Source organism: Gymnogyps californianus, chromosome 6 (genome assembly GCF_018139145.2).
Source record: "Gymnogyps californianus isolate 813 chromosome 6, ASM1813914v2, whole genome shotgun sequence".
In the NCBI taxonomy this organism is placed as follows: domain Eukaryota; kingdom Metazoa; phylum Chordata; class Aves; order Accipitriformes; family Cathartidae; genus Gymnogyps; species Gymnogyps californianus.
In genome coordinates this window covers 24316135-24342351 of record NC_059476.1, presented here as the reverse complement: position 1 = coordinate 24342351, position 26217 = coordinate 24316135, and the positions used below count along the sequence as shown (strand labels likewise).

Sequence of the window (26217 nt, the reverse complement as noted above, 5' to 3'; positions counted from 1 at the left end):
AGGAAATTGTTATGCAGTTTGCTTATCACTTCAATTTTACTCCAGCTCTCACTCTGCTGCTGCACTTTTAAAGCGAAAGTCTTGGCTTCCCAGAGAACAGCTGCTTATGGTATCCCCTTGCGCAGGGTCTTGTTCACTAAAGCCCAGCCTCCTGGAACTTTTCCAGCACCTAACCCTATGGAGAAAAACCTGTGTGACCACTTGAGTCCTTATAGGCAACAGCTTGTCTGCATTGCTGGATGCGTCATCATCAGATCATAGGGAAGGGTGATTTCTGTCCCCTCTCTTAGTCGAGGTGATGAGGCAGGTGGATGGAAGATGCTGGTGAGAGCCACCCATCTGTCCGTTCAAGGCAGAGCAGCAAAGAGAGGGCAGTGGGAAGCCTGGGGTTTTGATAGCCTATGTCTGTGCTAACTGTGGTGTGTTAGGGATGGTGGTGTGTTTAATGCTCTGGAGGTCAAGAAAGTTAGTACTGTGGCTGTGGTGTGCATGGGGAATTACTGTGACTTTCCTGGCTTCTGAAATGTGAAAAAGGGATCTAAAAACTAGGAAAGTGACCAAAAAGCCCAGTAACCCATGTGTGCTGCATCATGCTTTGCTTTGCTCATCCACACACCTTTCCTGCCAAAGGAATAGACATGCAGCTGTGGCAGATGTATTCCTAACCACAGTTACACACCCTGGAAAACTCTGGGAGCTGTTAGCTATGTTGGTTTGTAAGTCTCAGCAGCTGAATTGTGGTTTGTCTGGGGGATTTTGGTTTGAAGAGGCCTTGATTTTTTTTTTTTTTTCCCCAAAGCTCCAGAGAAAATTGTTCTTGGGAAGGTGACTCTGCTCTGCCCTGTGGATGTGTCAGCCCTGAAGCTCCCCAGGACAGGTGCCTGGAGTCCTGCAGAAGATAGAGGAGAACTGTGGGGACAGCAGGGCTGAGCCCAAGACCACCTTTGGTGTGATTCTTGGAATCGAAATAACAGATACCTGCTGCTTGCCTGTGTTTTGGATGATAGTGGACAGGTGTTGACAACTGCATTTTGCTGGTGCTTGGGTCTTGACACAAGGCTCACCAACGATGCTGTCTGTGATCATTGCAGTGATGGCCATGCAGAAATTATCCTCTCGTCCCTGCCAGAGACATTCCCCTGCCACCTGGTCCTGTGTCTGCTATGTTTCCTCCAGTTTGCTGAGCAAGTTTAAGAGTCTTTCCTCCTGTTCACCTGGAACCTCCCCAGCTGTAGATCTATCAAGCTAGTGTTCTGAATCATAAGGGTGTTTGTTCCCTCGCTCTGGACATCACCATGGATTTATTCTAGGCTGCCCTTAGCACCTCTTCTCAGGCTCTCTGAAGCTGGGTGTTGGACAGTGAAGGTAGTTTATCCTCGCTGGGTGGGATGCAACTTTCCTGTGTCCATAGTGTGGTCAAGTGATGACTGTGAAAATCCTTGCTGACCTGTTCTGCAGGACTTGTGCAGCCTCTCTTTCTGGATTAGACAGACACTTTCACCCAGGAGTAGGAAACAGCTTGTATGCAAACTGATGGCCCAGCCACCTTCTGTGGTTCCTTTGCAGTAGCCTCAGCTCCATTTGAGCTGCTGCTTCTGCTGGATGCTAGAGTGAAATCCTGTCCCTCATGGTGCAGTTCCCTCTCCCCCTTACTGTTCCCCAGGCACACATCCACAGATGCTCTACAGTGTCCCTGCTGTGGACCTCCTCTCTGAGCATTCAGTTTTCCAGTGTTCCTGCTGCCCCTCAGTTGGATACAACTCTGGGTATGCTGCCTGTGTTGTCCTTCTCCTTTTCAGTTGTGGTTTACAACTAGTGTGTTGTGCTCTGGACCTTGCTTCCCACTTGTGCAGGGAGGGTGATAGTTCCTGTCTCTGCTCCTGTTAAGCTGTGTAGCAGTAGATGAGAATTACCACCCAGCTTCTGAATGAGGCTGCAGCCAGAAGGGAGTTAGCCTCTGACGTATGGATGATGGGTTGGTGAACGCACAACATCACTGATGGCACGTGGGCATAGGTTAAGAAGGTCAGGATAGCAAAGCAACATCTGCGTAATCCCTTTGCTATTTTGTGTGAAGATGAATGAGTGGCTGGGCGGGGGGAGGAGGCAGCAAAATCACTGTTAGCAGGGCAGACGTGAGTGTGGTTACAGGTTTGATTTTTTTTTTTTTTTTTTTTAACAGGAATGAATAGATTTGTAGGACAGTAGCAGTAAAACATGCACTAAGCTGGCAGCCCTCTTCTCAGGGGTTCTAGAACTTCCCAGAATTTCTCGATGAGCTGGAGGCAGATTCCCTGCAGCTCAGAAGCTCTTGAAGATTTGATAACAGCTCAGCATTTGAAGGGACAGCATATTTATTCTGTGACAAGTCTTGCATTCCCCAGCCTGCCTGACCCTCCAGCTCCCTAGCATGTGAACCTCTCTGCAGGTGCCAGTGGAGAAACAGCCACTGCATTTCCTTGGTGCTCCCTCCACACTGAGGGGCAGATCCTGCTTGCCGCAGCCTTTCCTGGTGGCCATAGCCAGCACACGGGGAGGAGATGTGCAGGAAAAGACAATTCCTGTCTGACTGCTGGGGATGATGTGCACTCAGAGAGCTGGGGAATGCACAGAAGCTGTGCAGAAGTACATTGTAGTCCAGACACTTCTAACTGCACTGGCTAGGGTGGGGTGTCTGTGTATTTTAGGCTTTCCACAGCATGCTGCAACTTTAGGGAGGAAAAGAAGAGCGTCTGTCTTCGCAGTGCCTCTGAATTGCTTGCCTTGCACTCTTATCCTCCTTTGTGGATGAGCTTTCATGTAAGCAGTGACAGCTACTAGAGAAGCTGCAGCCTCAGTATTTTCCTTCATCTTCCTCCCACCAGAGCTGGCAGTGCTGTTTTGATCTGTGTTTAATAGACTGAGCCCTGAGAGGCAGTGTAGGCCAAAACTAATCAGAAGGATCTGTTTTCCACCTGTGTCTTCCTACCTGGTGTCCGTCAGAGAGCAGAAGGCAGCACCTGGGTGGAGGGATGTGGGGACCTTGTGCTGCGATGAGCGCTTTTTGGAATGAAGTGTGCGGCGGCTGCACTTTCAGGCATGGAGGCCTTGTCTCCCGTGGAAGCCGGGAAGACAGAGCTCTCTGCTCCCTCTGGAACAAAACCAGTGGATGACTAATGCACTCTTTGTAAATACAACTTATCCTATCAGTGACTAATGAAGGCTTTAGGCTTTTTTTTTTTTCCCTTCCCCTCCTGTCTTGCTAAAATAAAAGCAGTTGCTCAGAGTAAGGCTGCTGATGGGATCTCTTCCCTCTTGTTCTATTTCACTCTTATCAGTGGTGTAGCAGGGGGTGTAGCGCTTTTACAAAAGGCAGCTTATTGCCCCCTTTCCTTGTGTGAAACTTAATTCCAGATGGTAATTTGTATATTCATTTTTGTTAGGGTCATGGCGTGCTCCTAAACCTACCTTCTGTTCCATGTGCTGATCTTTGCTTCTCATACTGGAACCTGTGTCATGTCCACAATGCAGGAGAATCAAACCTTGCTTTAACTTTTTTGATAAAACCTTTGACAGCGTCAGAGGTCACGTTTGGACTGTGCTCAGATGCTTGCTCCTGACTGTGTGTCTGGCCCTTGCGAAGGGGCATCCCATTTTTCTCTTGGCACTCTACCAACAGACAGCTTCCAGCCTGCAGGTTAGGACGCTTGTGGGCTTGCTAAAAGCTCTTGAAGAAAGCTTATCATTCTAGTGCTGTGCTATCTGGCCCTCGCAGATACACACAGTATGCTAACAAGCTACCCAAAAGAACCAGAAACAATATTCACCAAGATGTGTATGGAGATACTACTCATATGTTTGGTAAGTGCGTTATTAAAAAGTAGAACTTGTAGTTCAATAGAAGGCTTAGTTTTAGGTGGAAATTGTATATCAAATAGAAAAATTGTAACACACAAGTTCTCTGAACCCTGTTCTCTGAATTGCTTCCATGGTCCCAAAGGTTATTCATCATTGGAGACAGATCCGTAAGGGACTTGAACAAGAATGCTCCTCAGTGCTGTCTTGGATTTGGCAAGCAGATTCGATAAAAGCCTGTCTGAGCTTGTCACACTGACCTTTTCTGAAAAGAAGTCTAGAAAACTGTTTGTAAGTTTGGTCAGTTTGTTTTACACCTCAAATATATTGCTATTTTCAAGGCAGCAAGGACAGGAAAGGGTGTCTTACTGCCATCAAATACTGTCCTTCCAGCTCTGCCTTCTGAACCTCCTGGAGGGAGCAATGGAGAGCAGTACTTGGTGAGACCATGTGTCCTCTTTGGAGGATGCCATCAAATGCATCTTCCTCCTTCCCTCTGTGTGCAAACCAGTCTCTGTTGCATTCATCTGGCATTTCTATGGCTGCTAGAACAGTAGTTTACATGTCACTGCAATGTTACAAAAAAGAATTTTCAAGAAATTGTCTTTTTTTTACTTTAAGGGTTTGGGTTGGTTATTTTATTTTTTTTTTTTTTTTTTTTTAGTCCTTTGGCAGGAGGGTGCCTCGTTTTCTCTCTTTTGCTCTGCAGCTCCCATCCTGCCCTTCCCCCCAGCCAGATCATGACCTGTTCTATTCGGTTGCTCTCCCTGCCTGTCCTGGTATGACACCAGGTCTTCACTGCAGCCTTTCCCCACCCCCTCCTTATATCCAGCTTATAGCTGGCCTCAGTTGCTACTCTTGTGGCAGGGCGGCTGCTTGCTTTTGCCTACACTTGCTCTCGCAGGTCTCCTGGGTGCTTGCAGAAGTGGAGATAGCCAAGTGCCATGTGTATGCCTGACTTCCACAGGTCATCAGCAGTGACCCTCAGCTGTCTTTTGGGTAATTTCTGAATTAAGATTTATACGAAGTTACTTGCTGACTTCGCTATAAAGAGCCAAAGTGCATTTTCTTCTATAGGCCTTTTCAGTTTGTTTCAAAATGAAAAATTGTTTTATTTAAAAGCACAAATCTATTAGTTAATGTGAAGTAAGGAAGAAGTCCACAAGTATGGTGAGGTGGGAGGAGTTTAAGAGGGAAACTTGGACTTCAAAAGCAAGAAATCTGTGCTGGAATCAGACATTAAATCAAACTCTGGTCACTAAAAGGAAACATATTTGCTATTTAAAACCTAGCATAATTGCTGGTGGCAGAACAGCATCAAGCTGTTCCTCCTAAAAATGTTTCTTTCTCCGAAGAACATAGGCCCTTGCTCTGTTCCACGCAGGCTTAACAATCCTAGTGACTTCCTCCTCCCAGAGACCTTTTATATCTGAGTTCTTGGGCTCCTTGACAGCTCGGTGAGGAATCTCTTGCCCTAGGTCCCAGAGTTAGGCTAAAGAAATGCCACTTTCAAATATGACAAAGGGTGATCGATTGCACAAGCAGGACCTGAGCCAGCTGATATAAATCTGCCTCTAGCACAGATGTATAAACACTAGGGCACGTGACGTATGTTCTGTGCTCAGAAGCCAGATGCTCAGGGAAGTTAAGCAGAGATTACACTAGAGTGGTATTGGATGGACCAAGTTGACTGATAGAAGGAAATAAAGTATTTCCAGATCTCCAAGTCCACTGGATGATTTGTCCATTGCAGTGTTTCTATGTGATATTTTGGAGTGCAGTAGAATGGGAAGCTGCTTTCCTCTGGCTATCCATAGTTCATTTAGTCCCTGGACCACTTTCTTTTACAGCAGGGATTTGCTGTGTTTTAGGATACTTTTGCCAGAGCTGGGTGGGAGACAGGTCTTTTTGAGGTGGGATGTCTTTGCATTTTCAGGAGAGTTTAGAGGCCTAATGAATACATCATGTCTTGGGCTGGCCTGGTTTTTGGCACATGGGCATTACTAGCCAGACGGTTGCTTGGAAGGGGTAGCAGCACTGGGTGCTTCAGGAGAATCAGTGGGCTGGTGGAGTACCCAGCTGGAGACTGGACAGAGTACTCTCGTGACTAGAATAGTCAATTTGCTTTGCCTGTCTTAGGGTAGGGTAGGCAGCACTTCATGTCTCGACCGCTCTGTTTCATTCATTCTCTTGCTCTGGTGCTCCATGTCAGCTGTGTTGGTCTGAAGGCTGCAGAAATGATCATCTCTTTCCTCTTCACTTGTTAGTATTGCAGTAAATGGGTTCAGATATGCTTGTTTTGGCTGCAGTTTCCTTAGGGAAACCTGGTATCAAAGCATTCAAGCAATCCTGCCTGTTTAGAGGGCTGTAGAAAGACTGCACAAGTAGTTTAAACTGTTGACCTTTCCTCAAGATTTAGTTATATCAGTGACCCTTTATGAAGCTATTGCATTTACGTATACTTGGTAGGATTTGCTGTTACCATACTCTTGGTTGAGACAAGTGCCCTATGCAGCATCTTACTTTCTGCCTTGTGCTGATCTCTCTTCTGTGCATATTCCTTGCTTTTAGCCATGTGTGACAACACTGTAATCCTTCCATCTCATGTCTTAAAAGTTATAGACAAGGAAGCTTTGCAGGTGCATCTTAAATGATGGGGTTTTTTTGTGGTAGGGAGTGGGAAAATCACTGTAAGATATGTCTTCAGGCCAGAGGAATAGATGGATTAGGCAAAGGAGAAGCTGTTCTTTTATTTCTTTGCATTGCCTGAACTGCTTATGATAACGGTTTGGAGGAGAAGCCAGTGCTATCTCAGGCAATTATAACTGTGAGAACAACCATTTTTTACCCAGGGTCCTGTGTGTTTTGTCATTTCACAACCAAGAGTCATGGGGGAAGTTTGCAGAGCTGTGTGACATGGAAGATGGAATTTACAAATTGCAAAGTTTAACGTAATTAGCCTGAAACTTAGTTTGTGGCCTGACCCTTTCTTCTTGGTGTGAATATCAGCTAGCCAGCTTCTGTTGCTGAAATCCTCAGCATCCAGCATATATGCCAGCATTGCAGATGCAGAAAATGAAGACCCTCTCTGTTGCTTCGAGGTACTTTTCCTTTTCTCCCCCTATTCCTTCGGGCGTGTTTGTACACTTATGAAGTGGGGGGAAAGAAATCTGTCACATACTCAATGGGTGAGGATAGTTAAAACTTTAATAGCTCTCCCGTAGGGATTGTGTTAGGCATTACAGGACTTACTTAAAACCCTCCATTCTTAAAACATTGAATGACTTTAATGCAGGATTTGCAGCTGTGGTGCCTCAGTATTACAGCACTTGAGGCTTTCTTTTGTGTTGTAGAGACCTAACTAGCTGGAGTGTCTGTTTTAAACCAGTTCCCTGTCCTTGGTGCATCTGTAGGGGAGACATTGCACACGTGATTTAGACTTGATATGATTTGCTCTTAATTCCAATGCATTTTGTGCTTTGGGTAGTTAGCAGGCTTTTACTGCTGCCTTCTTCCTAAACTTCAGCATTGAGGTAAGGCAGTCCTGATGTGATCCATCAGAACTTGTTGCTCGGATGGTACAAGTAAGCAGCCAGCACTGTAAACAAACTAATGCCAGTACAGGGATGAGGAGCAACTTCCTGCACGGTGTCGTCTTCACTATTTTTATTTTATTATCTATTTGCTTTCACATTTTTTTCAATCTTTTTCCTCATCTAAAAGGGGGAGCTTTATATTGCATCCTCACCTGCCTGAGATCCCAGCCCTTGAGGGGTGACTTCTGAAAGCAAGCAAGGACAAGAGGAGACATAAAAGTCTATCGGAGCCATACGGGAACCTCAGAGACCTAATGGCTGTTGTGACTACCTCTCCTGCTTGCACACTTGCACAGAGATTGCGTTGTTCAGTGCAGACTCTGTGCCTGCCAGGAGACGAGCAGCAGGGATGCTGTGGGCTTGAGAGTTGGTTTGCGGCACCTATCATCAACTGGCAGCAGCGTTTATCTAGGCCAGCAGGGATGCAGGGAGCAAGTGACTCACTCAAGGATTCATATGTGCTTTTCCTCTCTCCCCCCCAACCCCCGGCCCCCCATCGCAGCTGTGGCTTGGTCATCAGCCATTTGGGAGCAAGCAGCTTTATTTGGTTGCTGTTTGCAGTGGGCAGTTTCTGTTAAGGTTGTTAATTTTATCAACTGCCTTGGAAGCTCAATTGACTTCAGAGAAGACTTAAAATTGCCTGTTCTGGCTCTCTTCTCCTTCCCTGCTCATAGGGCTGCCATCCAAACAGCTGATCTGGCACTGGACTCGGCTGAGGAGGTGAGAACAAGCAGATGGGCCGGAGGCAGAAACTTCCTAAGCTAATCAGTGTTTGGTCACTGTTTTGGATGATGGCTGATGTTGTTAGGCTGAATGCCCTCTCTGGGCACCACCTTGGCTGTGGTGGCTGGAGAGTCTGGTGGCTTTGCTCCAGCTGAATAGAGAAACATGTTTCATGGTGTGGTGGAAGAATGAATGTGGGGACAGCATGAAGTACAGGAAATTCTTTAAATAATTGTAAAATGTAAAACTGTTTACTTTGTAATCACAACAATTGGTAAACTCGTCAGAGGTTACCAGGCTTCCTTTCTGTTGAACTGTGGGTGACGTGGTCAGTAATGCTCCAGGCTGCTGCTGAGGGTTATGGCCCATGAAGGAGAACAGCCTGCCCTGGGCAGCTACTGTGCTGTCCTTTGCTCCCTTTCACCAAGGCCAATGAGTCTCATCTCTGAGCTGGGCTTTCTCTTCTCACGTGATGCCATTTTCCTTGCGCCGCTCTTTTTGGTGGGTGCTCTGTCCTTCCCATGCTCCGTACTTTTTCTTGTGGCTTTGGCTTCCCTCTGGACACTTCTTTAGTCATCTTTGTCTCCTGTCTGTGTTTCTGGCTACAAGTGCTGTTAATGTTTTTTCTTTTAGAAGCACATTTTATGCTTGCATTTGCTAGGGGCTGGAGGACATGCTTTCTAGGCCTTCCTGCCCGCTGGCTGCTGTTGCTTCAGATCCTGGCTATGTTGGATATAAGCAGCTTGGGAGACTCGCTGTCCCTAAGCCCCGAACAGTGCCGCCTGCCCTGCCACTGCCCCCCTCCCCTGCTCAGTCATCGGACCTAGGAACCTCTTTTTGCTGCAGAGACCAGTCCGACAGCACAGATTAATACTTCTTTTTCTTTTTTCTTTTCTTTTCTTTTCTTTTTTTTTTTTTTTTTTTTTTTTTTAAATAAAGGGCTGTACTTCTGTTTTCCCATGTTCCTCAGCTTTCTGGTGAGCTGTGTGAGCTATGCATTTCTATGCTGGGGCTGCAGCAATATCTTCACAATATACTGTTTTCAGACGTCTGTAGTTGTCCTCTGCCTGCAGTGCTGAAGGACTGCAGCATTTGGATACACTGCTTGATGGAAGAACTGAAGAAGAGGAGAGAGGCTGAGGAAGGGGCAGGGATCCCTTTTGCTAGCATTCACCTTGAAATGGAGATACCAGTTTTGGTGATAGGATGAGCAGGGTCCCAAGTCTCATCTGGCTGGACCAGCTGCCCAGGTAGAGATAGCAAAAAAGGAAGCATAAGGAGACTTTTTTTTTTTTTTTACCGTGCTGTCTGCTGGGAATGGTGGCTGTTAGGGAGCCTCTTTTAACAGGGGGTGCTGCAGTCTGGATCCCACCATTGTGCTCCACGGAGCTCGTATGGGACTGCAGAGTCTTCTCAGGCTCTGGCTATAGGAGACCATGCTCCACTGTCTTTTTTTGGTTTGAAATTCAACTTGTGTGGGTCAAAGTAGTGTTTGTAGGGTGGAAGTGCTCCTTTTAGGTCAGAACTGAGGCTGTCTGGTGGGTAGTGTGGGAGAAGCTTTCTCTGCCACTATTCCTCATTTGTATGTTCTGTAGAAAAAGGATTTAGTCTTAAGATATGTTGGCTTGACTTCTTAACTGCCACCCGATTAAAACACAATCTCAACAGAGAAAGTTGCTTTGTAGATATCAATGTTAGTGCTTTAATAACTGTTTCGCTGCATTGTCTTTCTCCTTCTGACACACCTCCCTTTCCCTTCTTATTTTTTGCTTGGGACAGGCAGCAATTTACACATCTGCATGCTTTGAGATAACATGAGAGCTATGGTTTCAACCCCAGGTCCTCAGTCTTTGTTTGTCGATCAGTATATGGGGTGGACTTAATCACTGAGGATTGCTGTTGTGGGTATGTTGTCTGTTAATCAGTGAATCTGGCCATCTCTTGAGATTTGGTAGGTGTCTGTCGTCTTGATATGGTGCTGTGGAATTCAATGCCAAAATGCACCACTTAATTTAGGTCCAAACAATAGCAGAAGACTTGGGGGGGTGAAGCTGTAGATGGCCTTAAAATTAGTATTACAGTAATGTAGCAGCATTAAATGGCCCCAGGCAAACAAGATCTAAACTGATCTAGCCAGGAGCATTAAACATTCATCAAAACAAGAAATAAACCCAGCCAGAGAATAAATCAAAACTGTAGCATAACAGCTGCTTTTTTGGAAAAGATGCAAGTCACGTGAGTCTTCCCCTGGAAATCTGAAAGCAGGCATGGTGATGGGGCAGGGCAACTACTTTCAAACTGTTGTGCTCGCCAGACAGGCCAGATCTGGAGCTTCCACATGAAGGAAGTTGTTTTCAGGCTGTGGTCTTGTCAAGCGCAACACAGGCTTTGTTGAATGGCAGTTCCACCCAAACAGGCTAAATATTGGTTTTTAAATTTTTTTTTTTTTCGTTTCTGAACACTGGAGCTTATAATAAAAATCAATTAGGTCCTAGTATGGCATTGAGGTAGGATTGCATACTTCCCAGAGTGAGATATGATGAGGTATCGCAGCAGTGCTAATGCTGCCCCTATCAGTTTTTGCTTTGAGAGACTACTCAAAATCCATTAGATTTGAACTGCATTGTTTCTATCTTCATTTCTCTTTCTGCAGAAGGATGAAAAACATGGTAGTGAGAGGCTCAAATTCCAAAGACCTGAGTTTGTTCACAGATTTGTCACTGACAGGGTCTCTGGTTTCAGTACCTCTGCTTTTCTCCTCCATACCTTTAAAGATAGGGAAAAAAACCTTGTGCTTCAAGGGTTTTCAGGCTGCATAGTAAATGTTACACACCTGGAGATTCTCTGACAAAAGATGCTATGGAAGTAGTTGTTCTGCTATGGGGATTTTTTGTTTGTTTTCTAACAATTTTTTTTTCCCCCGTTTAAGTATCTGTCTTCTAGAAATTTGCCAGAACTTCTATTTTCCCAAAATCTCTGCTTGTGGTCTGCAGGTCTAGGGACAATTAAAGAGAGCTCTGCAAAGGGCACCTAAGAAAAACATTATTGCACAGCTCTGTGTGAGCTAAGAGACACTGCCGTGCATATTGTCCTGTCCATCTCATTGCAGAAAGTGTGTGGAACCCCTCTAAAATTTAGACTGTATGTTTATTTCAAAAATCACTTATCCCTTCTTAATCTCTATGAAGGCATGTTGGGATGCTGTTTATTTAAACGCACATTCTACAGCCAGCATCTTAGATCTGAAACACTCCCCCTCCCAGCTTTCTAACCAAAAACATGTAGTTACGTGTGTGGAAGTTAGGATTGTAACTGCAGCCTCCTGCCTCTTAATCCCTAACCCACAACTTCTACCTTTCTCTGCGTGGGAGACCATAGCACGCTGTCTGTAACACTGCCCCAGACCTCGTGCTCAGAGATGCAGATGGACTCTCAAGTTGCCATGTTAGGACATCAGATGCTGTTTGCACTGCAGCATTTCTTGGGGCTCTCATGCTTCCAGTGGGGTAGGAGGAACCACCCCAACATCTGTGGAGCAGCAGAGCATGCTCCTCCCCTCTGCCCTACCTTTAATACTGTATTTTTTAATTTTTCCCACCACCAGTTTTCCACGACCCATCCCTCTTTTATAGGAAAGATTAGCTCCTTGCACATAAGCCTTCAGACGATCAGCTGAGCTGCAAGGCTGGTGTCTCACCTCTTTTTTGAGTTCAAGGTTGGCTATAGTCACATGAGATGCCAGACTCTCGTGTTGTGCATTTACTCTGCATCTCTGCTGTGAGAGCATCTGGGGGAAGGGGTTGGTGCTGAAGGAGGGGTGTGGGGAGAGAGTCTGCTCTTGGTCTCAGTGAAGTTGCTGGTAAGCTGGTCACATGAAACAAAAAATACATAAGCTCCCCTCCCCCATGCACTGTTTTCTTGGCTCTGCACCCAAACTAGCAGCTGAGCACGTGATTTACTTGTAAAATGCAGTTTAAAAAAAAATGGTGCCATTGCAGATGGGAAACAAGGGATGGGAGGGCTGGACTGGGGCTGCCCTGTGTGCAGCTGGGGCTGCTGGGGAAGGGAAGGGGTATGTCTCCCTGCTGAGTTGCAGGAAGCTGGGGGGACGCGGTGCAGCAGGACATGGGCTTGGGGGAACGTGTGCTGCAGGATGTGGGGCCGCAGAGGAAAGTGCAAGCTGCAGGAGGCAAAATGGAGGGGAACGTGCTGAACCGCAGCCCTACCGGGGGAAGGAGGTGGGGGGTGCTGCTGCATGTGGGGCAGGGGGAAGGAAGGGGAGGGCTTTGGTGCAGGGATGGGGTGCAGGTGGTATGGGGGGCTGTGTTTTGAGAGTTAGACTAGACAAGTACTCTGAACTGAAGGTCTTCTTACAGGATACGAGGTCTGAAGTGACAGCGACAGAGGGTTGTACTAATTTTTGCTCTGTTCTGGTGCAAGAAAGGGGAAGTTGTTTGACCATTCAAAGCTGTGGAGCTCAGCATCTTCTGGCTTGAAAACTTCATTCCTTTTGCTAGTTGTGTTTATATCCCACAGTTCTTCCTTTCTCTGGGATGTAGGCTCTCTTAGGCTTTTGAAATTACACTAACCCAATATGCCCAAGGAGAGCTAAAATACACCATTGCGCTCATCACAAACCTGGTGAGGGCCCTGAAGCAAATGCCCCACCAGGCTGGACGGCATGGCAGTTGCGCCATTCTTAGGGGGAGTACAATTACACCACACTTCTTCCTCTGTCAGGACTGTGGCGGGTGCAGTTAACGCCTTCTGGCCACAGCAGATAAAACGAGATAAAATAATTCCTGCCCTTTGCTGTGCTTACAGCTGCCTGTCAGTGTTTGTGGTTGGTGATCTCCATTGCTTCAGGTCAGGAGGAAGGTGGCTGCGTTTTTGTTGTCAACTGGAGGATGTATTGCTTCAGAGGGAGCTACAATGCGCTGCTGCAGCAATGGTTCCCAGTACCTCCCACTGCAGCACTGGCTTTCCTTGTGTTTCATCCCACCCTGAGCAAGGAAGAAGTCTTGTAGAAGCAAGAAATGGTGCTCTTTGCAGTAGCCAATGGAGCAGGTGGAGTTGGTGAATTGGTGGGTAGTTTTAGTGGTCAGTTGGTAGAATTCTTGATTATTGCAGCAGACTGTAGGTACTGACTTCTGTGGCCGTAGGTGTTGACCTAGTACACAGTTTGGAAGGTAACCTCAGTGGTGAAACGTTTCCTTCCCACCTGTTCACTACCAAACCTGGAAGGGATGTTCCCTCTATGACTTCCCTTCATCACGGTGGCATGGAATAAGCTGATAGCTAGCTAGAAAAAAGAGGGGGAATGAAATTCAGATCAGAGGCTCTTGGAAATTCTTCGCTGGTTTTTAGTAACTAAAGTAACTAGTTAATAGGAAAAGCAAACACAGAATAAAGCAGAGTTGGCACAAGCCTTGTAAATCCCACTGGCAACATGGGAAGGATGACCGGGGAGATGAAGAGGCATTTATCTTGCCAGCAAGAGGAACTGGTGTGCCCTGAGAGGAGACGTGGACCAGAAGCAGGGCTTGTACGTGAGGGACGGCATGTGTGTCATGTCAGAGCTGTTGAAGACTTTGACTGGGGCCTGAATGGTGCTTTGGCCTGTGTTAGTTGTTCTGTAGGTAGATACCCTCTGCCTGCCTAATGCAGTCATGGTGCTGGCTCATTTTTCAGTGGCTGCATTGACACCGAGGCTTCAGGCTGAATCCACTGGGCTCTATTTGGCCCCTTGCTTTTGGCTGAATAAGACTGGGAACAGCTTTCAAAACAGCCGGAAGAGCAGGGGCTCTGGGGGCCCTGTGGCTTGTGGGGAAGGATGGGTCAGGTGGCGAGGGGGCAGCAGATGCTGTGGAGGGATGTCTTGTCAAGGGGTTTACAAAAGCCTGCTCTGAGTGCTGTAGCAAGCTTAGAAGGAGGTCCCTTGCCCAGATTCTGAGTTGATCTCAAATGTGAAGCCAAGGACTATGCCTACAGTGGATGGCTGGGGTGCTTGCTTCTTCCCTTTCTATGTACTGGTGCATGCACATGCATTCAGATTTCACGTTGCTTTGCCGTGCTGGCTTTGGTCAAACCATGGGATCTGCTGTTAGGCAAGAACCTAAGCTGAATGGTGGGAGTTCTCTCTGAGAGAGAGAAAACACCCAGTCTGGCTTTATCTGTGCCTTCATAGGCAAAGAATGGCATATCAGGCTTGAGCACACTTAACCCCTGTGTGTTCACATCGTTAATTGTGACGGAGATGACTCTCACCTATAGCTGTGAGCCTGTGATGATTCAGTAATTTGACCTCCTCTGACTCTTGAAGCTCCTGGAAAGTTGCTGGTGTCTGTGAGAGCCCAAGCTCCCCGCTTCCTCTTAATGTGCACATCAGGTTGCTTTTCTTTTGCTTTATAATGTGTACAATAGGTAATACTCAGGGTATGCATTCCTGCTGAAAGCAAGAGGACAGGAATTCTGCTTCCCTTACCAGGTCCACCTACTGGATAACCCAAAGAAAAATATTGGACAAGGTGTTTGCTGATAAGCTGAAAAATATGCATGTGAAAAGAAAAGGAAGCTTTGAATGACACCAAGCATAGAAACTGGTCCACACTGACTTTTTTAAAAGATCCATCTCTTTTAGGTATTTTTAATACCTTCTTTCCGTTTGCCCCTCTTGTACACCTGTTTGTATCTGCCTTCAGTTAGATTATCTTTGCAAAGTAAGTACAAGGTAATGAAATATTGGAAAAGAGAATAAATTTCCCTGGCCCACTCTTCAGGGTGCTCATCAGAGATACAAATATAATTACTTAAACCATCTTGACTTCTACTCTGTGGTGTTCATAGTCTAATTTTTGCATTACTTGAACAAAAAAGTGGAAACTCTGTTCTAAGTTCACGTAGTTCGTTCCTTTTATTTTGTTTGTTTTGTTTTTCCAGTACAGTAATACCAAGGGGTTCACAGATACTAGTGTGTGGAAACACAGCTTGTTACCAACTGCGTGAGCTTTCTGGCTGTCTTTAAGATCCATGTGTGTATGTACTTTTAGAGGTAGTATTACACTTCCACACGTGGAGTTGTTTGTTTCTGGGAGGTTGGGAGAGCGTGGGAAAAGGCTGTTACAGGGTAATAATATTAGTGGTTTTGCAAGAGGAAAGGCTTTGTCAGAAAGTACGTCTGCCGGCATTTCTTGAAAGTAGGTCTTGTATTTGTTATTGTTTCCTATTGGCACTTGAACCTCCTCCTTTGTCAGTACCTGAAGGCAAGTGATGAGGATTTCACCACTGTCTTGTTTCTCTAGCTTTCACTGGGTGAGAAAAGTGGAGCTTCGCTGTTTCATCGTCACTTGCTTGCTCCAGCCGTGTCTTCCCCTTGGTGACTTTATGACTCTTGTGTAGTTGCTGCAGCAGAGATGCTGGTGGTGGTGGTGGTAGTGGATGGATGCCCCTCTGCCCTTGTGCTTGGGATGTCGTGCCACTGGGGTCGTTCTGCACTGGGAGGCTGGAAAACACACTTCGGCTTTCAGAAATGTCGCCTGCAATGGGGGTAGTATGCTGTTACAGATTTATTAATTTTGGCTGGTCTTTGAAGTGGCAATGTAGAAACACTGAAATGGAAATGTCAAAGTCCTGAGCTGCAAATAGCTGGAGGGAGGGAGAGCGTTTGGGAAGTGTCGTTATATGCTTATTTTCTTTATATTTTTCTTTAGGCATATGCTGTTAGCTCTTGTCAGAAGGATATACTGAATCTATGGGGGCCTCTGGTCATTCTCAAAGCCTAGGATGATTTTTTTTGTTTGTTCCTACTAACTTCTGCAGAAGGGGAAATGGTAGTGATCTGAGACTTGCTGGTATTCATGTTTAAAGTGGTGGTGTGGCATGGCATACTGTCCTGTGCCACCCTATTGCAAACGCTGAGAGATCTCAGCTGTTCTGTAGCACAGTCTTGTTGGAAAAATAAGAGAATACGGGGGAAAGTCTGTGGCTTGAAGTGTGGGATGAGGAAGCTAGCTCTCTTTTGCTGGGAATGTCTCAGAGAGGAAGTTTAAATTTAAACAAGCAAAGAAAAGCATGAAGGAACCTGAAGGCTCAGACTAGTCTCACACTACAAAATGTATTTGATGCAAATTCGGTTTCTGTCTTGAAGCAACTCAAATGATATCTTAGCAGCTGGCACCAATTGACTATCTCCCGGAATTGGCATGATGACAGCAATCAAACTGAATTTATTGCTTTGGGTTTGATTCCTCTTCCGGACTCTTCCCATTCTCAGAAATGTAATCTAGAATGTGTTCCCACAGGAATGATAGCTTCAAGCCTCCTTTAACAGCAATGATAGAGCATGGTCCTAGTGTAGGATTAAGACAGGTGGACTGTAGTATTGAGGAGCCGGATTGTATATTCCCGTTGAGAGCAGGAAGATTATGTATTTGTAAAGGCTGGAGCAAGGTTTTTTCCTTCATGACACAGTTTCTCATCAAACAGAAATGATTCACAACTAAGCGTTTGTTTTGTTGCTGCTTCTTTTTGCTGCATTTAGGAAAGAATCTGCCTTCTCATTGGGGTGGCTAAACTTTTAGGGTGCTAGAAGCTTCCCCCTCCCCTCTTTTTTTTTTTTTTTTTTTTCCTTCTTAAGGCAGGTGTACTAAATAAAGAGTGCGCTTTAGCCACAGTACCTCAGTATAGCTGCAGTTTGGTAAAGTAAGCTGGTAAATGCTGCAGTGGGTGTGCTCCTTTGCATGTGGAACCATTTCAAAACAGTGCTGTGTTTCTAATGCTTGTTGAAGAAAGTATGGTAGAATTAACTTTTTCCACCTCGTTTTCTGGTAGGTGTGAAATTAATCACTTTCACTGATAAATCTTCGTTTGGTTTATTTCAGTAACTGTTTTGTCCACTCTTTCAATTAGTTTTTAATGCTGTCTTCTACTTCTGCTTGCCAGGAGAAGGAACTACCTGAAATAGGTGTGGTTTTGCTGACGTTTGTTCCTAGGGCAATAAATGTCAGTGTTCCTTGGGCAGATGGAGGGGATGGGGCGCAAAGGGCACATCTCTCTCAACCTCCCCGGTCACTGGTCCTTTGAGGAGCTTGTGGCAAGACTCTGGCTGGAAAGCATGTTTGTGTGGCAGCTGCCTGCAGCTGAAACAAAACCCCTCTCCGCATCTCTTGGGAGCGAGAGTCAGTCAGGGCATCGTAGCTATGTCTGAAGCCAAGAGGGTTTCGTGGTGTGCTGCCTGTGCAGGGTTGCAGTGTCGGCACCTGACACCTAACCATCTTCTCCTGCTCCCCGGCTCAAGTTCGGCCCTCACCCCACTTGCTTGGGACTGATCTCCTGTTCGGGTTTGTTGCAGGTGTCTTTCCCCAGACTCTGCCTTTTGCAAGCGTACCTCGGCTCCAGGCAGACAGGTCTCCCTGTGCTTCCCTGGCAGCCCCTTCTCCTCAGCACAGCTTCCTAACAGACTGATGAGGCACAGTGACCTTTTTCTTCATCTCTTTTTTTTTTGTTGTTGTTATGTAAATGTTCTCACTTGACAGCTCTAGACTACTGGGATTTGTAGATGTCCTGTGCTGTGCCCTGTCTGTGTGTCTGAAAATGTTCCCCTCCAGGCCTCAGGTACCCTTGGAGGAGAAAGACCTGATGAGGAAAAACCTCCTGCAAAGCAGCCGTGCAGGTAGTGGCTAGAGTGGAAAACCGGGAACAGATTCCCTGGAGAAGAATGGAGCCCAGAAGTTGGGTCTTACGTTATTCATCCATCTCTGCCACTGCCTCTTTGGGGTAACAGACTGAAGTGGTCAGACAATGAAAAGGATTTTCTTACAAAAGAGTAGAAATGCACATTGGTACAAAACTAGTCATATTCCCCACACTGCTGGAGATTGCCAGGTTTTTGTGAAGTAAAGCTGTCTGCATTCTGGTTTTTATTTCTGTTGGGTACGCCTTTCTTTTACATCACGTTATCCTGTTTATTTGCTGACGTTTGATGCATTTAGGACATACAGGCCAAACTATCATGGTTTTGGTCTGCTGTCTTCTGTACTCAGGCAGGGTTGGTTTTGTTTTAACCTGCTCAGTTAGAGATTCTTACAGCTGTGACGTTATTAGTTGTGCACGGCCACTTCTATCCATCCATTGTGCATGAGCAGTCCTGTCCCAGTGAATGGACTGCATGTTTGTATAAAATGAAGCAGTTTCATTTTTACAAGTCCTTAACTCTCACGAATGATGCTAACACAATCATTCTTGTTTTCTATTAAAGTAAATCCCTAGACAAATCAAAACCGAACCCAAAGAAATCCCAGTTCTCTGAACAGGCAGTTTCTTATCAGGTATATTCTGAAGAAACCTGGGATTAATGTTACTAGAACAACACTTAGCGCAGTATTTGGAAAGCAATAACGTTAAAGGTACTTGGGTTAAATGTAATCTCACATGCTGAACCAAGATGCAGAAATCATATCATGTAAAGGACTAATAAAGAGAAATAGATATGCACACCTTAGTTTGTGTATCAAACGTGAGAAAGTTTTCTCCTGCTGTTTTTAAGCACCATCTCCTTAAGCATTTACATTTTAAATTTTGCTCCAAAAGAGCTACGTAGACTGCACTTTTCTGTCTGTGTAGATACTCATTGCTTCAGACTGTAGAAAGAATTGTCCAAATAGCAAGATTCTCTTTTTTTGGCTGGGAAACAGTAAATGAATATTAGATGAGTGTTTGTAATATCCTGTACTTAAGTTTTAAGCATCAGCTATTGTTCAGGGCTAGACAGCTCTGTAACGTAGCAGGAAAAGAGCTTAATGAAATCCAATATTTGGAAGCAGGAGGTAGATGAATTCAGACTTGGAACAGCAGTGCTAAATTTTAACAGGAAGGATAACTAACATTTGGAGTAACTTCTGTGGGTGTATGGCTTTATTTATCACTTGAAGTCTTGAATGTGAACCCTTATGTCTTCTAAAGGATATACTGTGTTTTAGACAAGTTATAGAAATTGCTGGTTGAATTTCATAGTTTGTGAAAGGTGGGAAATAGGCCTAATGTCCCAGGCCTGGGATCCTGTAAGGTAGGTCAGATGTGTTGCTGTGTTTCTGTCAGCTATGAGGTGTACTTCCACTGTGCATTAAGAATAAATACCTTCACTCCGCAAATGGCTTGCAGAAATAAGTTTGATCTTTTGGGCAGAAGGAGGAGAAATTATTTGCTTTGCAAGCTCTTGGTAAGGCAGGGATCTGAACCCATGTCATCTTTTCATCATTATTCTAATACAGTTAAGATACTTTGCATTTTTGAGGTTTGGTGAGACCCCGTATAAGAGATGTGTTAAAGCCCAGCCTTTGACTGCTCTGCTGGACTCGCAGAATTTTGTTTTTTCTGTCTCATACTGGGAGTAACTGTTGTTAGACTGGAGAAAGGTAGAAAAATTGCAGCTCCGTGTTTATTCCTTATGCATTTAGGTACCGAGTTGTTCCCCACAAGTACCAAATCAGCTCTGCCACTGATCCCTAGAATGAAAGTCAAATGCCTACGCTGTGCCAAAGGCCACTGTGCAATGAAGAAAGATTTAAAAAGGGGCTCTCTTTGGGGGGGGGGGGGGGGGGGGGGTGTATTTTCAAGTCACAGGTTGGCCTGTGTTCTGGTGCCGCCTGCAATGGGACAGGTGATCCTGCAGGAACGGGATCCGTGATCCTCCAGGACCCATGGCAGGAAACCCGCCCAGCCTGACCTTTCACTGCTCTCAGTTGTGGGGGCTGGCTGCTGCGGGCTGGTGCTCCCGGGGCTGGAGTGTGCTTTCTCTCTGCGAGTTGTGCTTCAGTTTGCCTGTTTTGTTGCCCTGGAGACAGAATAGTGTGGTATGCTTTCCCCCTGACCAGAAATAGTTTCCTGTACCTTGTGACCGGAGTGCTGTACTCCTCCTCTGGTCTCCAGCCAGGCTGTGTGGTGCTGGAGGGATGGGGTATGGGGTGATGACCTCTTGTCACAAGTTCTGGTGTGGCTGCTGCCCACGATCACTAGCTGCCCTGCCCGCTCCCCTCCCTCTCCATGATGGTGTAGGATTTCAGGGGAGCAATTGCTCTTGATTTACATCTCCCGTGGCATTTTGATGGTTATGTCATTTTGTTTGAGCCTTGCTCCTGTCAGCTGTCTGTCCTGGCTGTCAGGACTCGGTGGCTGAGTAGCACGTGGTGAGCTCTTACCTCTCCTTCCCCCTTTGCTCAGCTGTTTTTGCTGTCTGCTTCCCCGTGTCCTTGTACTTGGGAACAGATTCTCAGCAAGTGTAACTGCGCATGAGGGCAACGTGATCCGGGTGGATGAAGGATCCCCTTCTGTAGGAGTTCCAAGTAGAGCTGGGAGGGTAAGTGGGGAATTTGCAAGACCCAGGCGTGCAAGCGGGCTGTGGATAGTTTATCTTAAACTGTTGTCCTGCTGTGAGAATCTGGCCTGAGTGCAGAGTATGCAGCGCAGTCTGTTACCTTGCAACTGTGTTTTGCAAAACTTGATTTGTGAGAGGTGCTGCTAAAAGGGAAGCCAAGGCACCCCCACCCCTCCCCAGCAATGCAGGTGAGAAAGTGCTTGCACTGCACCCACTCCTCGGGAGCATGGAAGCTCTCCAGGCTTTCTTGCTGCCCGCTACTTTATTGGAGAGCGGTTCTGGCATAGAGCTGTAAAATATATGCAACAACAACAATCATTTCCAGGATTGAGAAGGAAGGAGAGATGAAAGGAGTAATTTACCTTCTCCCATCCCTGAACAGTAAGAGATGAGAATGTAAGCACATCTCAGTCTTATAAAGTATTAATTGGGACATTTTCTATGGTTCATCAGTGGGGAAGAAGACAGAAATCCTGCAGTGCCCTGAGCTGGTATTCCCAGCCTGGGAGAGAAGAGTGTTCTGAGCTGAGGTCTGGCTTGGTCTCCATCTTCTGCTCATAGGGAAAAGAGCAGTTGCCCAAAGCCTTCCTTTACAAAGGTAAGGGAAGGTCATGCAGGGACCACGGAGCTGCACAGGCTATTCTCAGGCAGAGCAGTGCAGTGTGGCTTTGCTGAAGGGAGTCACTAGTGGATTTCCTATAAATCGGAGTATGCTGCATTCCTACCAGTGATCTGCTGAGTAGCCCAGCCAGCCAAGGGTCCTGCTTACTCCTGTGGAGAAGACTTGTGTGTCACAGGGGATGCAGAGAAGGTGTGTTTTCAAGCCTTGTGTGCTGAAGATGTGCTACAGAAGAAATGTCAAGAGCAGGCAGGGACTGCTGCTTCCCCTTGCTATGTTCTTTTGATGGCTGGACAGGGGAGGAAGGGCAGTCCTTGCTTCTTGCCCCTTTCTAGGCATCTGCGTCCCCAAAAGTCTAGAGTTTAGCAGCAGCCAGGGCTGCCTAAAAGGATTGCGTCCTTCAGATCCTTTCACTGAAACTGTGCTTGTCGATGTGAGCATTTCACTTGAGAGGATGGGGACTTTGCAGTGAAAGTTCAGGACTCAATCACTGCTGTAGTGAAAAATCTCCTGTCTGAGTCTCAGTGGCTAAGAGGCCCCTTGCTTCTTGGCTGAGATGGCCAGAGTTGCTCTAGCTCCCTCTCATTTCCTTGCACTCATGCATGTTACAGTTCTAGGGAGGAGAAACCGTTTTTTACTCTCCTTGATACTTTTTTCTTTAATTCAGATGACAGTCGTGCTCGAACTGATGTTGCCTTTGGGCTGGAATAAGCATACTTAGCATTTGGGCAGAACTTCTCGCCTGGAGATCTCGAAGTGCTTGATCAGCATTTCATCAGCGAGTCTGTCCACGAGTACTGAAGTATGGTTACCTTTACAGTTCACTGGAGCTGGCAGAGTTCCCTACTTCATGTGATGGCTGTGCACTAGCAGGAGCTGTGTATTTCTCCCTCCTACTCTGCCCTTCTTCCCCAGTGTTTCTCTGGAGTGGAAGCAGGTCCTTTTCCCATTTCATGTGGGCTATTTCTTCAGAGACTTTTCTTCCTCCTCTCCAGCCTTGGAGAAGGGGGTAAGTCTCAGAAGGGGTGTCACTGGAAGTGGCTTTGCATATTTGTGAGGCTGACGGAAGAGCAGTGTCTTTGACTCTGCTGCTACTCACTTTGAATGCAAGGAGGGAATATCAGTTTAGTGCTAGCTCTGTAGTGGGAGCAGAGGTCCTCCTGCAGCCTCGGCTGCATAGCCCTCGCCTGAAATGGCTGTGAGGTTTTGGGAGACAGTCGTGTTCCAGTAATTCCCAGCCCTCTGGATGTATGCTGGGTCACTGTGTTCCTTTCTCCGTTGAATACGAACAAGAGCTTATTTCAGAGTTGTGGTGCTTAATGCCTTGTTTCTTATTCTCTTTCAGATCACCAGAAACTGGAACGTGAAGCTCGAATCTGCCGACTTCTAAAGCATCCAAATATTGGTAAACCTCCTTGGGCTCAGAGGGATGGGGGTGAGAGAGGAGTAATGTGTCTCATCTAGCATGCTGTAAGAGAGTAGATGTATTCTGAATGTTCACAACAACTCATCAAACTTGCCTGTTGAAATCACCTCAGTTTCTCTCTTTGACAAACTCTGCATATGACCTTGTCCCATTCCTTAGCATCCTGGCTCAGATGTTCACCATAGTGTGCTGTGTTCCTGTCCACTCGCCCATGCAGAGCTGTCCCTCCTCCTTGGGTGATGCATCATCCTTGTCTGCTCATCTGGCATTCTGCAATGGGAGTGAGCTGTTGTGTTTGTTTTCCCCAAACCTGTCTTCTGTTTCCTCTTCTTGGCACTTTTTGACGTATTCATTTAAATGCCGTATTCAGTGACGTGCCCAAAGTTAAAAGAGGGTGGGCTAATATGTCAGCTCTTCTCATTACAGTGGCCACTTACTCTATAAACAAGAGACCAAAACCAAATTGCCCATTTTGGCAGTGGTCAAAAAAAAAAAAAAAAAAAAAAAGAGTAATGGATTAAAGGGAATAGTTTTGTCTAGAAATACAGGAGGAGGCAAGGTAGGACACAACTTCAAACCAAAACTACATTATTTACTGAACTGTAGAGAGAGGGCATGGATTTTTATCTAGTTCCAATGCACCATGGAAGTTTGTCCTAAGTTTTCTTTTAGAGAAATTTCACGTTGTTGGAAGTAGCTTTGAGCAAAAGATTTGGACCATTAATAATCCCCTTTTTAGAATCTTTAAATAAATAAAGCCTCTAGGATCCTAGCTAAGGTCTAATTTGAGTTAATTTATTTAAGAAAACATTAAGAAATACCAAACTGCCGCCTTCAACCAAACCACTGTTAAATATCCTTGTCTGGGAAACCTGTGATGCATTACATTGTCTTTCTTTTGCATAACCCTATCTGTCAGTGTAGATAATGTTTTAAGGGCATCTGTCTGGTCTCCTGACTTTCAGCTTCATAATCATTTGCTCCTATCCTCTGAAGACCTGGGAGAGGGAAGGTGCCTTACAGCATACCCTGTGGACTAACATCTGTACCCTATTCTGTATGTGGTGAAGAAGCAATTTCCACAAGCTCAGGACCTCACAAAATGCAAAGCACCTTAGTATTAGCTTTTCAGCAGAAAGAGCTGTGTTGCATCTGAGTGTAGTTGTGGAGGTATGGCATGAGGAGAGGAGCAGTGGCCACCTTCTACAGTAATTTGCACTGGTGAATATATTGGCCAGTAAATTTATTGCTTGGCAATATTCAGCATAACTAAAACTCATATTAGCTAGTTGTCGAGCTTCAATTTGCCCCATAAGACTTGTTGCACTTAGTTTAGTAGGTGATATCACTTTTTATTTTGGCCTTAACTTCACTTTCATCATGTCTCCTTTTTATCATTTCTTACATCTTTTCTTGCCAGGCCTCTCATAGAGTAAATCTTATACTCAAGAGGAAAACCACTTTTATACGTAAACCACACCAAAACCAGAAACATATCACATTCCTAGTTCAATTCTACAGCTTGTTCCTCATCTGTAATGAGTGGCAATGCTTGTCTCCTGTTGTATTGTGGTTTGGAAAAGACAGTTTGGGGGAATGTCAGTGGTTCTTGCATTTTCTACAGAGCATTTCTTGTCTTCCTAGAAAGAACAGTTTTTCTTTTAAGATAAAGAGACTAGTCATTCTAAACTCAACGGGTGGTCACAAATAGCAATAAAGGAATTAAGTTTTATGCTTACAACACAGAATCAAAGTGTGTTGAATAAGACCTCGGGAAGTCCTATGGTCCATTCAGCAGTCCTGTGAAAACCTTTTATACCTGGCTGGTTCCAGGCATGTTTGTTCTTAAAAACCTTGAATGCTTCCACAGCCCCTAGTGGCAATCTTTCAAATGTTTAATTTTTCTGTCAGTTAGACATTAGAAAAAACATACTTTGCTGCTATCTTAGCTTGTTGTTTCTAGTTCTGTCTGGAGTATATGTGGAAAGTAGTTTTCTTTCTTCTAACAATCTTTTACATATTTGAAGACTGTTATCATGTCTCTTTTTAGTCTTCTTTTTCTTCAGACTAAACAAACCCAGTTCTTTCAATCTTTTCTCATATGTCATGTTTTCTAGATCTCCAGTCTTCCCCTGCCCCCCCCGCCTTCCTTGGACTCTCTCCAGTTGCTTCATATCTTTCTAGAAATGTGATGCCCAAAACAGGACATAATATTCCAACTAAAGCTATGTCAGTGCTGACTAGAGGGGGAAGAATTGCTTCACCTGTCCTACCAAAGATACTCTTGTTTTGTACATCAACCTGTAAAACTTACCATTTAAATATATTGTTGATGCATGTTTGTTTTCTGACGCAGTATTGCTCCAGACTACTTTCTGCAGAACTTGTGGCAAGCAAATAATTTTTCCATCTTGTATAGATGAGGATTCCTATTGAAGTATACATTACATTTGTCTTTATTAAAACAAATAGGAAGAAATCCACTCTGTGGGTTCCCCCCCAAATTTTTCAAGACCATTTTGATTTATCTTCTGGTAGTATAATAGGGTTGCAACTCCCCACACAGTAATGTGATCTTTAATAACAATGCCATATATTGCGTCATGTAGATAATTAATAACACTGTTGAATACTGTTGGAGTCTGGACAAACTCTTGAAGGTATCACTTGATACATTGTTCCAGTTTGATCAGTTTTGAATATGTTTTTTTCAATGAGTTGTATACACGATTGTAAGATAGTTCTGAATACACATTTTTTTTCTAAATTGCTTATGGAAATAGCAAGTAAGATGCTGTCAGAAGCCTTGCTGAAGTCCAGATGCTACATGCATTCCTCTGCTTCCGTATTCCTTGGACTTGTTACATTGTCAAGGAAACATGTTGTTCTGACATAGGGGTAGGTTTTTTCCTTGAAATGTGTATTGTGTGTATTGAAATGTGTATTAGCAGTTACTGTTACAGTCACCTAGTTACTGCCATTCTATGTTGTAAACTCTTCTGGATGAATATTTGGTGTGCTGCCTCAGTATGAGCTATGCTAGTAACACTGCACACCAATCCTGAAGAATTCTGCAGATTTTGCACTTGCTTTAATTTCCCCATTAAGTTTTGTTCTTACTGTTTTTGTTGCAAGCTGCGTTGCAGCATGTCCTGCTCTTCTACAGTAACCTGAGCCTCTAGTGAGTCCGGGGCAGAGGATTGAAAGTTAGGACACTGCTTTTCTCTCCTGCCTGTACACTGGATATAAAGCAAACCTATTGTTGAATTTGTGGTTCTTATCCATTTGCTGCAAGACAGTTGATTCTGCTATGGAGATTCTGGACTGCAACACATTGACCATAACATGGCTGCGCCAATAAAATAAAGGTTACTCGAGGTACAAAAGAATGGTGATTTTTCCATTTGCTGTTACTCTTTGTGAAATGACCGCTTTCTGAGTTACCCTAACATGCCTTCATCAAATCTCAGCCCTAATTATAAGCTATTGCTCTGTAATTGGGTGTTTTGCTTGTCTTTAGATGCCCATTATGGCCGAGGTAATCAGAGTGGAGTAATCCTTCTAAGAGCTTAGTGTTGCAGTAAGTTTTTTTGTCTGGACAGAAGAAAGTTGACTTGAGGAAATTTTCTGATTTCCAACTCATGATATG

The 26217-nt window shown here is 45.1% G+C and overlaps 1 protein-coding gene across 5 annotated transcripts in view; it reads left to right on the top strand.

Moving 5' to 3' along the window:
* Positions 1-26217, top strand: part of CAMK2G (calcium/calmodulin dependent protein kinase II gamma) — a 119603-nt gene that overhangs the window by 31339 nt on the left and 62047 nt on the right. For all 5 annotated transcript variants that reach the window (XM_050898901.1, XM_050898898.1, XM_050898899.1 and 2 more), the window contains exon 3: positions 22488-22547. In XM_050898901.1, the coding sequence (XP_050754858.1) occupies positions 22488-22547 (60 nt within the window). The remainder of the gene's footprint in view (positions 1-22487; positions 22548-26217) is intronic.